The sequence below is a fragment of the Schistocerca cancellata genome, chromosome 4 (genome assembly GCF_023864275.1).
Source record: "Schistocerca cancellata isolate TAMUIC-IGC-003103 chromosome 4, iqSchCanc2.1, whole genome shotgun sequence".
Classification (NCBI taxonomy): domain Eukaryota; kingdom Metazoa; phylum Arthropoda; class Insecta; order Orthoptera; family Acrididae; genus Schistocerca; species Schistocerca cancellata.
The window spans coordinates 249,008,406-249,023,275 of NC_064629.1; the positions used below are offsets into that span (position 1 = coordinate 249,008,406).

A 14,870-nucleotide genomic window follows, 5' to 3' on the forward strand; every position below is an offset into this window, starting at 1 on the left:
TCCATAAGTTAGATGAAAATCCAAAGTATCACAATCTATTGAACAATAAAAGACAAATAGAATAGACACCACAAGGAGGGGCCATGCAGTCTCTCCTTATAGTAAGCAGTCACTGGGAACATAGGCCGCAATTTACATGACTAAAAAAACATTGTCTCCACTGGAAACTCGCTGCATGGTAAAGTGAATCATGGGTAACAGTTCTGCTCTGATGTCTGGGGTGGCAGCATTAAATAGACCATTTAACATCACTTACAACAACACACATAGGAACTCTTGCCTGTACATAATTATCTTCAACCACATGACCACAGGACCTCATGCCTGCGCACAAATAACCTCAATTTATGGCAGTACACATGTTCAACGGAAGTGTACTTTTAAACTAACATGCACCTAACATACATCTGAGGGGCTTATCTAGGAATTCAGCATACCTCATGGTAATTAGACTCACAAAAATTTAAAGTTCAGATCATTCTTGTAAATAAAGTCACATCCAAACAAAAGACAAGAACTGTACGAGACGCAAAATCTATGCCATTATTCATTGATCTCTAAGTTCTTCTCTGGATAAATGGCTCCAAGGCCTCAGCACATATCAACACTCACAGTACACAAGAGATGGTGGCGGCAGTGGTGCGGCGGCTGAGGTCCATATGCACGCGGTACCTGCATAGCAGCAGTGTTGGCGGCTGGCTGCATGGCACTGAAAGTACAAACCATAGGCGTTGATGCCAGGACCCAAATGCAAATGGCAGAGGGGAGCTGACCGGTGGCGAACGTGGGGCGGCAGGTGGGCGGCAGCAGTGGCAGGGAAGCCGTGCCGACCATGAACAGCGTGCTTGTGCGCTCAGCGAGCCATGGCACTGGCTAGGACGCATTGCGCGTTTTCCTTTCGCACCTCGGTGCCCAGTTCAGAGGTAACTGGAGGTGACCGAGAAGATGGGCTGACTGCAACTATCAAATGGGGCTGGAGCGCATGCCCTGCACACATATGCTGTGTAGTGCATCTCGGTGGACTCAGCGAGCACGTGTAGGAGTGGTGCACTGCAAGAGGCAGGCAGTAGACTTTGCCCTGGGTCCTGGTATGTACAGATGCAGCGTCTGACGCAGCGTCGCAGCTGGCGCACTGCAGCACCCAGGCTCAGCTCGTAGCGGAATAACAGCATTGAATACCGACGGACCACACGTCAAACATGAACCAAAAGTAAATGGACACCCTGTGGACCGAACAGTTGGAACGAAGCACGATTCTGACGCCAATGTTAATGTATATGATCCCACTTCTGGCACCAATGTTAATGTGTATGATCCCTCTTCTGGTCACCAATGTTAATGTTTATGGGCAGGGAAGGAGGGAGAAGGTATGCCTCGTGACGACAGTGTGCAGGAGGTCGAGCGGTCAGTATTTGAGAGTAGGCATCCAGGGCTGCCGTTAAATGACAAAACAGGAAATTAGGTACAATAAAGAGGGTATATTTCAATGTACGGTGTACAAGGGGTGCACCCAGGGTCAGAAGTTACCAGGTTTAGGCCAGTCTAGGAGGTTGAACAATTAATTGAAATTTGCAATGGAAGGGGAAGCAGTTCATGTTAACTTATATTGGCGGTTGGTCGTGTGAAGCAGAGCCAGAGGCTCTGCCTTCCAAAAAGACGTCTGTTCTTCTCGAGGTCTGGATTACAAGAGAGAGAGGCAGCTGTGTTCCACACTGCAAAACACTCCAGCATCCACACACGTGAAACTGCCTCGATTTTGCAAGACAGGCGACTTGTGTCATGTAGATACAATGTAAGTTACTCTGGGGTAAAACTTTTGGGCCTTTGAAATAAATTTTTTAATCTATTCCCTAAAATATTCCTTGACTGGCTGCCACCATGTACATCTCTAAATACCACTATGGCATCCATTTTCACTCCACTGGGTACCAATGCGGATGCCTTATGCAGGCTGCCCATCAGTCTGAACCCCGAGTTTGATCATGTGTTTTCATTTGGATGTCACCTCCTGCCAGGTGGTAGACAGCATTCCAATCATTAGTACGGTGGTCACCAAGGCCACAGCATCCGACCCCCTCCTCAGACAGGTCATCCACCTTGTCTGGTAAGGTTGGTCATTTTGTTCTCCAGACGGCAGTTTTCGATCAGCTTCGTAACTACTTTGTTTGTGCCATCACCTCTTGGTCATCGTCCTTGTCCTCGTCGTCGTCATTGTCGCCCTCCTCCTCCTCCTCCTACTCCTCCTCCTCCTCCTCCTCCTCCTCCTCCTCCTTACATCATCCTCCACCTCCTCCTCTCCATGGACCATGCTGCTCCTAGGGTGATCTTTCCCAAGAGTTTGCAGTGGGGGATCTTAAAGCTGTTGCATGAGGGTTACTGGGGTGTTTCCCACACCAAAGCCTTGGTTCGCACACGTGTACTGGCCTGGCATTGACAGGGAGCTGGAACATTTGGTTGCTGCGTATCCGCAGTGCACTAGTGAACAGGCAGCTCCCAAGGCTTCATTTTCCACATGACCTCCAGCAACCCAGCTCTGGGAATGCAGGGAATGCTTCCATGTGGATTTTGCAGATCTGTTTCTGGATGTGTTTTGGCTAATTGTCATTGACACATTTTCCGTATGTGCTCTGGTGCTCCTTGGCCACTACTGAAGTCACTATTCAGGCTAAAAAAAAGTGTGTGGTAGGTCTCCTGGCTACTCTCATTGCTGACAAAGAACCACAGTTCCTGTCCCAGGCATTTCATGATTTATGTGTACAGTTTGTCATTCACCATGTTCATTCTCCTCCTTTTCACCCTCAGTGTTACGGTGAGGCTGAGAACATGGTTTTCACCTTCAAGATGTTCTGCACTCTGCACCAGGGACAGCAGTCTGGGCACATGATGTTGATTGGCATCCCTACTGGTTACCGGCAGCCATCATGTGTCAGAATGACCACCATGTCTGCACTCTCCACATGGGAGACCGGAAGATCTGGTGCCATGAAAATCAGCTTCGTGTCTGGGTGAGCACCTGTCCACCCATCCCAGGCATGCCACTGTTGTTACTGGTGCCCTGGTTGCTGGGTGCCACCTATCTGCTTGTGTTCCAGCCTGTTTCTGCCTGTGTCAGCACTGTCCAATGAACCTATGATGTTACAGCCTCCAGGAGCAGCTCTGGTGTCCCTCCAGCCAGTGGACATGCCCTTTGCCGGTCTGATGTCTCCTGTGTGCCCTCAGTCTGAGGTAGAGTTGCCTCCACCTTTCCCATCACTGCCAGCTGTCCCCTTCGATCCTGGCTTTGACTACACATTACTGGTCCTGTCATCCCATGCTCCCACAGCGGGCATTGGGGATCTCCTCGTGCTGGCCACTTTCGCCCATATTCCAAGGTCTCTGCTGACCAGGAGTTGCTCTCTTCTCTCATCTCCGAGGCCTCCATGGACGTGGGCACCATCTCCACATCACGGGAGGCCACTCCTTGCCTGGGGAATCAGCGACACACTGCCCGCAAGCGGGAAGAGGTGTACTGATGCGCGTAAGATTCCACACCCATGATCTGGGCGTGCTGCTGTGTGGCGCGCAACAGAAGTCACAAGACACTAGCACCGGCAGAGGCCTCAACCCTTGGATGCATGTGCAGCCACTGTGTAGTGCACTCTGCTGGCTGGCCAACAGCTTGTAGTTGGTTCTCTGTCTTACCAGCACCAAGTTGGGTCGTTTTGTGATGTGGTGTAATACCATGGCAAAAGTTGATATCAAAGTACCATCTTGACATCTAAGTATGAATTCAAATGAACAGATCAGTTGTAGGCTGCTATCTTTGGCAACTACACTGGTGGGTTTTGTTGACTTGGTCAGATGTCAATGTAACTTCGACATGCAAAAATCATTGGTGGATATGTAAATGATTTAGAGTGGCAATTCTCTGTGACAGGTAGAATGGCAATCAGAGTGCATTACTGTTGTTTGTGTTTAGTTTTGTTATCAGGCCTGCTGGATATATAAGGGATGTGAACAACTTCATCTTTTAGCGATAACTGTGAAAGACATAGAGATAATGCATACTTGTGTGAGGCAGCGTTATTATCATCTGACAGAGTTTGAAAGGGGCCTCATTGTAGGTCTCCATTTGGCCAGCAATCGTGGGGCATTCAGATGTGTCAGTGGTTCGATGTTGGACTGCATGCGTCATCAACATTGTGATTGACCGCATCTGACCACCACAAGGGACGATCGCCGTGTTGTGCACCAAGCGCACCGTAACCTCTTTACAAGTGTGCCTGCCCTCCAAAAACAAGTAATGGTGTCCCTGCAAATTTCTGAGTCATTTCACATCATTGATCGCAGACTAGGAACAACCAGACTGGAGAATTACCATCCTGTGTGTAGATTTCCAACACCATAACATAAACAACTGCTTTTGAAGTGGTGCTGTGACTGGGAATCATGTACTGCTGATGAATAGGAGCACACTGTGCTTAGTAGTGATGAATTGTGTTCCTTCACTACCTCTAGATGACCATTGTCGGTGAGTATGGTGGCAATCTGGGGAAAGGTCTCATTCTTGCAATGTTTCAGAGAAGCACAGAGTTGTTACTTCTGGTGCCATTTTTAATTTGACAGTGCTCATATACACATGGCATTCTGTGTGATCTTTAGAACACATGGGGGACCAACTTGGGCACTGACTCTGTCCTAGTGCCATTATGTAGGACATCAAGGACCAATTGCAACAGTTATGGGCCAGCATGCCTCAGCTTTATGCTCTAATGGCCTTATAACACCTTTCCCAACCAAATCAGTGCATGCATCTAGGCCAAGGGTGTGCAATGTTATATTGATGGTGGGCTCATATCTCCAAGTTCTTTGTAAATTTGATTCAATTTTGTAGTCACTCCAAAAGCATCACATGTTCTCTCAACCTATGAAGTTTAATTTTTTCCCTCCTCCTCCTCCTCCTCCTCCTCCTCCTCCTCTCTTCTTCTCTTCTGGGCACTTCACTTTTTTTGTCATGTAGAGACAGAGACAGAGACAGAGACAGAGACAGAGAGAGAGAGAGAGAGAGAGAGAGAGAGAGAGAGACAGTGCATTGATACAGGCAGCGTCTGATAAAAATGTGTGTATTTTTTTCAGTCTTCCCAGAGCTATTTTTTAGCTTCATAACAGAAAATTTCTCCTATTCTCATCTCTCATGTTCTTGTTGTAATCTGTAACAACATACATCTTTTGCACAATGCCATTCTTTACATATTATTCTACAAGTGCATCGTCATTAGGTGTGCTAGCCATTATGGTGTCTCTTTCTGCCATTCCACTTTAGTAACATCTGCTTCTTTCTATTCACTATTACCATAGGTGTCTACAAGGGAAAGCAAGAGGGGGCACTTGTCCCCTGTTGGAATTTTGGGAGGGGGCTATACAGTTTTTATGTTAGAAACGCATATAAAGAATCTGTGATTCTACTAAAGAACAGATGTAGTACCATTTCTTACGCGTTGGCCTTGGCACTGTCACACAGTCAAGGTGATTGCGAAACTTTTGATAACTGAGCCAAAATAAAGAGTCCTGATCTTTTCTCTGGCACTCTTTCATGCAGGCTTTAAAGAGCTGAAGAAATGGACCAGCCCAACACCTGGTGCACAGATTCCAGCTATTCTCAGCACATCACTAACATGATGCATCTCTCCCCACCATCTGTCCCCAATTCCCACAAGGATGTCCTTCGCCTCCCCCTCACTCCCCTCCTCTTGCTGCACAACATAATTACATCAGTAGTTTACCACTTTTCTGTGGAACAGGAAGACCCGTAAAGACTCGTTTCATCTAACAACAGCTATGCTACAGACTGTCTGAATTTAAATTTTAAAGTTATAAACTGCAAGATTACACATCATAACAAGGAAAACCCCCAGAATTTAATAATTAGACTGCTAAAAAACACAGAGAAAGCTATATATGTAACTTGTTGCTCGGCAGATGTGTAGCAGGCAGCAGTTGGAACTTGCTCAGTCTGCATTCAGTTCTGCACAGCATAACTATTGTTCTAGGCTACAAAGAACATGGCTATAATTTACAGTATGAGTGTACATCTATAAATCCAAGGATGGAAATGAATCAGTTAAGAACAGGGGAAAATGTGTTGAATTTATAGTTTGAAAAGATGTCTTCTCCAGGAACCTTCTGATACTCTGTGAGGTACAACATATTGTAACTTGCAGTCATGGAATTATGAATCCTGCAGTCCGGTTGGCATGGCAGCTTGATAATGCGTCAAACTGGGGTGAGAGGAATCAACTTGGTTCAACCTCAGTCTGTTAAAAGTTGATTGTACCACCAGATTTCAGGGTGATTTTGAGAGCTTTCTCACATCTGTCTAGGTTGTACTTTACCCAAACAGCTAAAATAAATAAATAAATAAAATAAGAAAGATAAATGTATCTTTGAAAACACAGTAGGTTCAATGTGAGTTACTCTAGTGAGCATCTGTATTACTAGGCAACTATCCTGAAATGTAGAATCCATTGACATTTGCAGGTTGTCTATCTGACAACTTCCAGGGGCAACAGAAATTTAGTTTTCAATATTTTGTGTAATTACTGATCAAATTTAAAAATTTAAAATGCTGTCATAATCTATTCATTAAGAGGTTAGAAACTGTATGGTTGTAGTGAGGTATTGTAGTTGACTGCATGCAAATGCCTGGACTGTATTCACCGAATATTTGAAAATGGGAGCAATTAGCAACTTTCAAAAAAACTTTACACTTAATTTCAGTCCTGTACAAAATTTTTTCTTGCAGGCACACAAAATGATGAAAGGAAAAATGTTTCTCACTTTTCGCTGTTCATGCAATAAAATGTCAGCATTATACATGACATTTCAATTTATTACTTCTTTAACAATGACTCTATTCACAACATGATTTGTAGACAGTATCCACACATACCACTGATTGAGATATGGTGTCATAAACATTGATTTAACTTTTGCTTAAAATGGAGTACAAATTATCCAATCCAGTTCATCCAATGTTTCATAATGAGAACGCTTAGCAATTTCAACAAACTTTAAACATAATTTCAAACCTTATCAAACATTTCCTCACTTGCATGCTTCACATCACTTATTTAACATATTGACTTATTTGTAATGTGGTAATAATCAGCTGTATGAAGCAGTTTTATACCTGAGAGTTCAATTTTTTGAGTACTTATGGGTTTACTGGTTAAATAATAAAAAGTATGAAAATAATTCAGTAAGTCCAATAACATGGCCATATGTGCAGTTACGTAAGCAAAGTGGTATAAATGGCATCACAGTTGACCTAACCATTTTTAAAGTTTGTTTCCTGTTTCTCATCTTTCGGAAGAACTAACATGTCATTTCTTGCAAGTTAATTTGTTTGCTGTTTAGCAGGATTTTCTGAGACATTTTTTTCTGTTATTGGATTTTTAATTTTCTATGTAACCCTACCATTATTTGGATGTGAATAAAAATAATGTTTTATGAATAACTTGGTGTGTAGCTTGGATTTAATTAGAAGAAAAATATAATTTCAGGTCATTCAGTTATAAAGTTGGCATTCATATTCACATTAGAAGTATAAAAGTGTGAAGTGAGTGTATACTAATGAAACATGCCTGCCATTTAGGCATCAAAGTAATCTACCTTAAATAAAAGTGGGATGTGTATCAATAGTTTGACATATATTAAGTTTTTTAAACCTATTTCCAAATTTATTTTTCGGGAGCAAGACACATTCTCAAGCTCACTGAGACCGTTATATAAAAATGGCATTTCAGAATCGTGCCTCATGTTGGTTAAATTTTGTGGATGCCCATCACTATTACTTATTCTCTTCTCTTCAGTTTTTAATTATTTGTGAAGTTAGGAAACTCCTTCCTGCCTTGCTGCATTGTACTAACAATACTATTATTCTTGATTGTTAATCTGTCAGGATTAGTGTACCAGTTGTCGAGGTAAATACAGTAACGCTTTCTCAGAAAATCGTGAGTAATCTCCAAATCAATTTGAGAAGTTTTTTTCTCTTCACTGCCATAATTTGCATTCTTTACAAAAATTATTGTAATAAAATTCCATAAAACCTGGAATAGCTTAAAAAAACTGATGCCAAACCAGGTACACTTTAAAATGATAAATTGCTTCCATCCAAGATGACTTTCCCAGAGCAACAGAAATGTGCCAATAATAATATCCCTTTGTGGTGTATAAATTGATCTTAAATTGCCCCTCAAATGTTCTGTTATCAATTGTACTTTCAATAGTTGTCCACTTACCAGAGCCATTTGAACCATTTTTGAACCTAAAGCTGCTTCTTCATTCAGTGTCCAGTTTATGATTAGTAGCTGCTTCAAGTGAACTGTAAATAACCTTAAATAACACTATCAAAGTAAATTTTCACTTTGAACTTACTTATTTTTATGCTCAACACATTAAGATGATCAACTTTTATACAGTACTTGTAACATGGCAGATCAGTAAACTACACACACTACTATGATTCTAGATCGAACAACATGGTTCATACTCAGAAAATGCTCAACTGGAAATTTATGTAAGTGACTTTATAAGGCTGACTTTCACTGAACTTTACTCAGTCAATACTTAACCATGACAAATCATATATACATTTGTCTGTGCTCTACTGTAGCTTGGCATGGACTAACTAGCGTACTAGCTGTACATGACTATAGCTTGATGGCAAATAGCTTTAGCATTGCTCACAGTGGCTTTTTTTTAAAGATGGGAGTAGGAGAGGTATAGCAAATTGTTAAAATGCAAAGTTATTACATTTTCTGTAAAAATATGAAATACAGAAATGATAGTTCATACATATATACATTAAGGAACTACCTTACTTTAAATAAAATTTGGTTAAATATTCTTAAAATATAACAAACAGCAGGTTCTGCTTTCACAAGTGGAAATTTGAGTATGTTCTTTTACCGTAGGCATTTTGTTAAGTCTGCCAAGAAATTTGTGGAAATTCAAATTTTATAATTGTAATATGTTATACTAGTAAAAGTGTGGATATTTGGAAACAGGAAAAATGGAAATGAGCATACGACATTGTGGGCTGGGAGTCCCCCATTTGGGGAAGTTCGACTGCCGAGGGCAAGTACATATTGCATTGAACGCCACATTGTGCGACTTACGCGTCGGCTGGAAACAGGAAAATCAGGGTTACAGAACAGTAACACTGGTATTTTTGAAATAATTATATTTTAACATTTGAACATTCTAATCTTCTGAAGAGTATGACAATTTAATATAAGGATATCTCTTGAACTGTTCAATTTTCAAACAAAGATGTATGTTTTTTCATTTCAGCAGACAAGGAAAAAATACTATTTGTGTAAGAGTGGTATTATAGCAAGTGGAGTTGTTCCATCTTGCTACATTTCAAAACAAGATCTTCTTGCCATTGCAATAGGTTACATTGTAGCAAACACAAGGAAAGCAGTCCAGAAAGTGCTCTATTCTACTGTCACTTAAACACATGAAATGCACTCGTGAAACAAAATGTTAGAATTAGTGGAAAGCACATCATCTTGATTCGTGAGAGGTATCATCTAGTGGAGTAAACTTTAACTAACAGCATTACATCAGTCTTAAGCATCTCCAATCTCCATTACCATGATCCATATTTACTCAAATAATTGGTATTGGTATTGGCAGCCAATAACATAAATCACAGAGAAAGAGAAAGAAAGAAAACCTTATTTGAGTGTCACAGGTCCATTAGTGTGCTCTGTCTTCAATCCTACTTTTCTTGTTTTGCAGGGGAGGGGGGTAGATGTATGCATTACACCTCTGGGTATCTAGCAGATAAAATATGTGATGTAACAATTAAAGTATCCATTTTTAAATAATTGAATAACTATGTCATATATAAGTAATTAAGATTCTAATGTAGTTTGTTTGTTCCAGGTATGAACGTGTTCCACCAGATTTCAGCACTGTTGTTTTCCCTGATGGAACACAACCTGCAACTTCAGGAAAGCAATTACTCTACAATATGGCAGGTGCTAATGCAGGAGGACTGCTTACAACTTTATCCAGATACTTACATCACCGCCGCTGGCTCTGGTCAACACAATCTGGACCTAATTCATCTATTGGGATACCAGCTATTGCAAGAATTCTTTCAACTATAACAAAGTAAGTGCTGAAAGTTGGATACTGTGTTTAACATTATTAATGGTCTGGTGTGTAACGTTTCCTGAAATATTAATCCATTGTGTAAACACAATATTTAAGTTTTCTTGTCCAGTGAAGCTGACATTTTAAAGTGAGAGTTTCTATGAGATAAATAAAGCTTGTGTAATGGGATTCAAACATTAAGTGATGAATGTAGACTACTAAATTGGATGGTGATTACAAATACCGTAGGATATATTTTCCAAATTTAATTCCTGATCATAAAACAAAACACTTTTCATTGTTGTCCTTGTTTATTATGATAAAAACACTCCTTGCTTTGTATGTGCCCATGAAAGTTATGTTTCTTTTCAATATAAATGCTGTGACCAAAAGTCACTGGACATGTATTGCTGTTTCTTCCAGAAAGACCATCGTTGTAATTAATAGTGTGTATGCCCATCTTTTTGTACTATTTCAACAACATGAGCAACATGAAATGTGTAGATGGCTACCTACCTTGTAGTGGAGACATTGAGTTGCAGACAAGCACAATGAAAACACAGCTATACATTTTAGCTTTCAGCCAAAAGGTCTTCTTCTGAAGAAGGAAACACACAGACACATACACACCCATGACCACTGTCCCTGGCCACAGTTGTAACTGCGCCTCATTTGAGCTGCAAGCTGGCAATGGGCGGAGGCATGGGAATGGGAGGGGGAAATAACACGTTGGGGTGGGAAAAGGTGTAGTGCTGCTTGGGTGAGTGTGCAGGGATATGGTGGGAACAGGCTAGGGCAGCTAAGTGCAGTCAAGAGTTTGGAGAGGGTATGGGTGGTGGGAGAGAAATAGAGAAGGGTAAAAGAACTAGTTGATACACTGGTGGAATAGAAGACTTTGTTTTACTGGAGTGGGAGCAGGGAACGTGATAGGTAAATGGAGGACAGCGACTAGTGACAGTTGAGACCAGGGAGGGTTACGGGAATATAGAATATATTGAAAGGGGAGATTCCGCCTGCGCAATTCAGAAAAGCTGGTGTTGGTACAAAGGATCCAGATGTCCCAGGCTCTGAAGCAGTCATTCAAGTGAAGCACAGTGTGTTGGGCAGGATGTTCAGCAACTGGGATGTCCAGCTATCTCTTGGCCACAGTTTGTCGTGTGTACAAACAGCTTGTTGATTGTCATACCCATGTCAAAAGTAGCATTGTGGTTGCAGCTTAGTTTGTAGATAACATGATTGCTTTCACAGGTAGCCCTGCCTTTGATGAGATAGGTGATTCCTGCGACCTGAATGGAGTATGTGATGGTGAGCCCACCTGGCTAGCTGCGCGGTCTAATGCGTTGCTTTCTGAGTGGGAAGGCGTGCAGGCCCCCAGCACGAATCCACCCGTCGGATTTGTGTCGAGGTCTGGTGTGCTGGCCAGCCTGTGGATGGGTTTTAAGGCAGTTTTCCATCTGCCTCAACGAATGTAGGCTGGTTCCCCTTATTCCGCCTCAGTTACAATATGCCGATGATTGCTGTGCAAACACTGTCTCCATGTACGCGTACACCATAATTACTCTACCACGCAAACATTTGGGGTTAAACTCGTCTGGTATGAGAAGTTCCCAGGGGGGTGAGGGGAGGGAGGGAGGGAGGGAGGGAGGGGGTGGGGTCCACTGGGGGCCTAACCGCACAATAACCCTGGGTTCGGTGTGGGGTGGTGGTGGGGTGGGTGGACTGCTGTGGTCTGTTGTGGGGTTGTGAACCACTGTGGGCTACGGCGGGACGAAGTCTCTCCGTCATTTCTATGTCCCTGGTTCAATACAATACACAGTGTGGTGGTGGGAGGATGTATGGGACAGGTCTTGCATCTACGTTTAATGCAGGGATATTAGCCATGAGCCAAGGGGTTGAGGGCAGGGATAAAGTGGGGATGGACAAGAATATTGCGTAGGCTTGGTGGGTGGCAGATTACCGCTGTGGGAGGTGTGGGAAGGATAGTGGCAGAATATTCCTAATTTCAGGGCATGATGAGAGGTAATTGAAACCCTAGTGGAGTACGTGATTCAGTTGCTCCAGTCCTGGGTGGTACTGAGTCACGAGGGGAGTGCTCATTTGTGGTTGGACAGTGGGTATGTGGGATGTGGCAGGTGACTGGAGAGACAAGGAATGGGAGATTTGTTTCTGTGTACAAGGTTGGATGAGTAAATTCAGGATTCTGTCTGTGAAGGCCTCAGTGTGATGCTTGGTACATTTGGAGAGCTGTCACTGCAGATGTGATGACCTCAGTTGGCTAGTGTTTATGGAAGGGACTTCTTGGTATGGGATGTGTTACAGCTTGTGTCCTCACCATCAGTCCAGATCACAAAGATGTCATCAGTGATACTGAACAAGGTGAGGGGTTTGATATTCTTGGGGGGGGGGGGGGGGTAGGAAGGATTCCTCTAGATGGCCTATGAATAGGTTAGCATAGGATGTTGGTGGTATGTGGGTGACCATTGGTGTATGATAGATGTGTTTGTAGGTGATGCTTTCAAAGGAGAAATTATTGTGGGTGAGGATATAGTTGGTCATAGTGACCACAAGGGAAATTGTAGGATTAGAGTCAGTTGGCATTGGGTAAGGTAGTATTCAGAAGTGGCAAGACCATGGGGATGTTAATATACAGGGAGGTGCCATCAACAATGACAAGCAGGGCATCATGTGGTATGTAGGAGGGTAGGCTACTAGTAATAGGCTGAAGGTGTTTGTCTACAAGAGTAGATATACTCTATGTGGGGGCACAGTAACTGGCTGCAATGTGGCATCCTTGGTGGTTGAGTTGGGTTTATGGGCTCTAGGTAGCATATGGAAGGTAGCTGTGTGGGGAGTGGTAGGGGTAAGGGGAGAGAGAGAGAGAGAGAGAGAGAGAGAGAGACACTCAATGGAGAGGTTCTGTGATGAGGCCTAAGCATTTGAGGAAGGACTGGAGATACTGCTGGATTTCAGGAATGGTGTCACTGTGGCTGGGTTTGTAGGTTGATGAATCTGACAGCTAGCAGAATCCCTCCACCGTGTGACCCCTGTGGTTGAAAACCACAGTGGTGGAGCGTTTGTCGGCTAGTAGGATTAGAAGGTTGGGATCAATTTTTAGGTGGTGGATTGTGGTTCCTTCTGTGGATGTAATATTGGTTTACAAATTGAGGGATTTGGGGAATTATGGTGAGACAAGATTTGAGGTTAAGAAATTCTGGAATGTTACCTGGGTGGATCACGGTTGGATGGAGGTTTGAACTCAGTCACACAGGGTTCAATGTTGGTTTTTGGTTGAGTCTGATCAGTAGGCTTGTGGGGAAAAAATTGTCTCAACTGTAGGGACCAGGAGAAATAGAGGTCTGTAGTAACGTGTACAGCATGATTGAATTTGGGATTGGGGAAAAATGTAAGGCCTTTGGAAAGGACTGATACTACTGTGGGACTAAGGCTTTTTGAGGATACATTCATGAATGTATTTGTGGTCTGTTACAGTCGTCTGTGTGGTGGTGGGAGGGAGTTTCTCAAGGTGTGGTAAATGTAATAAGCCTGTGAGGCAGGATTTATTGGCCATGAGGGAATGCAGGGGAGGTTTGGAGGCTCCTGTAGAGGTAGTCCAAGGTGGGAGTGGGAAGTGAATGGGTTGGAGAGTTTCTTGAGGTGGCAATGAGTGTGTGCTGCATTAGTTCCTCAAGGGCAAGAGTTTCAGTGTTAGAGATAGATGCAGGAATTTGGTATTGCAGAGCAGGAGAATTTTACGGATGGGTAGGAGGTAGTGCAAGGAGATTTGGGATTGATTTACATGATTTTGACAGTTTGGTTGGTGAGGTCAGGACTGACAGAATTTGAACAGGTGAAGGTTATTGTGGAAGGACAGGTTGTAACCAGAAATTGACAATTTGATAGTCAGGCCATTTTGAGGGTTCCATGAGCTAGGTACACAACACAGGAACAGTATGTGGGATTGGGTACTGGTTCGGGTAAGGAAACTGTTCTGTATTGGTGCAGATGAAAGGAGCAAGAATGCATAGTTGAGGATAAGAAATGCTTAAAAATATGTGGAGGAAAAACTCATAAATATATGTAAAATTATCTGGCAAAAACTCTCAAAAAGGACAGAACAGATGAAGTATGGGGAAAAAGGTGAAACCTGAGGGAGTAGGACCAATGGTGAAAGGCAAAAATGAACTAAAAAATGTAAAAACACAATGATAGCAAAGAGAAAAATAAATAAAACGACGATAGTGGTGAGATGCAGATCAATGGCTGGATGTGTCTGAAGAGAGGAGACAGCAGGTGTAAATGGATTTGGTGAGGTTAATATAAGGGTGTTGGAATAAGAGGAGAGAAAGGGGGTAGGGGGTGTTGGTGAGGTCAAGGTTAAAAACGTTTGTGTGGCACAGAAAAGTAAGGAAAATACACATGAAAATATGTGCTAGTGAGAGAGGAAGTGTGATCAGTGTGAAGGTCTAGAATAAACCATATTGGCAGGAAGAATGTGGGACATGAGATGCAACACCAAGAATCTGCGTGGTCACATAGCTGTGTGTTGTGCATGGACGAGATTGTTGATACAGTGTGGCTCAGAAGTCAGAGCGTGTGTGGTTTGGAAGGTGAAAGATAAAACACAGGAAAGTAGAGAAAAAATGACAGACACTGAGTAAAAGAATGCAATACCTACCAATCACCAGCAATACCTCCATTTCGACAACTGCCACACATTCCATACC

General features: G+C 42.8%; 1 protein-coding gene across 1 annotated transcript in view; it reads left to right on the forward strand.

Moving 5' to 3' along the window:
* The window catches only part of LOC126184062 (KICSTOR complex protein SZT2-like), a 218,434-nt gene that overhangs the window by 160,900 nt on the left and 42,664 nt on the right, over positions 1–14,870 (forward strand). The window contains exon 16 of the mRNA XM_049926422.1: positions 9,934–10,164. Coding sequence (XP_049782379.1) covers positions 9,934–10,164 — 231 coding nt within the window. The remainder of the gene's footprint in view (positions 1–9,933; positions 10,165–14,870) is intronic.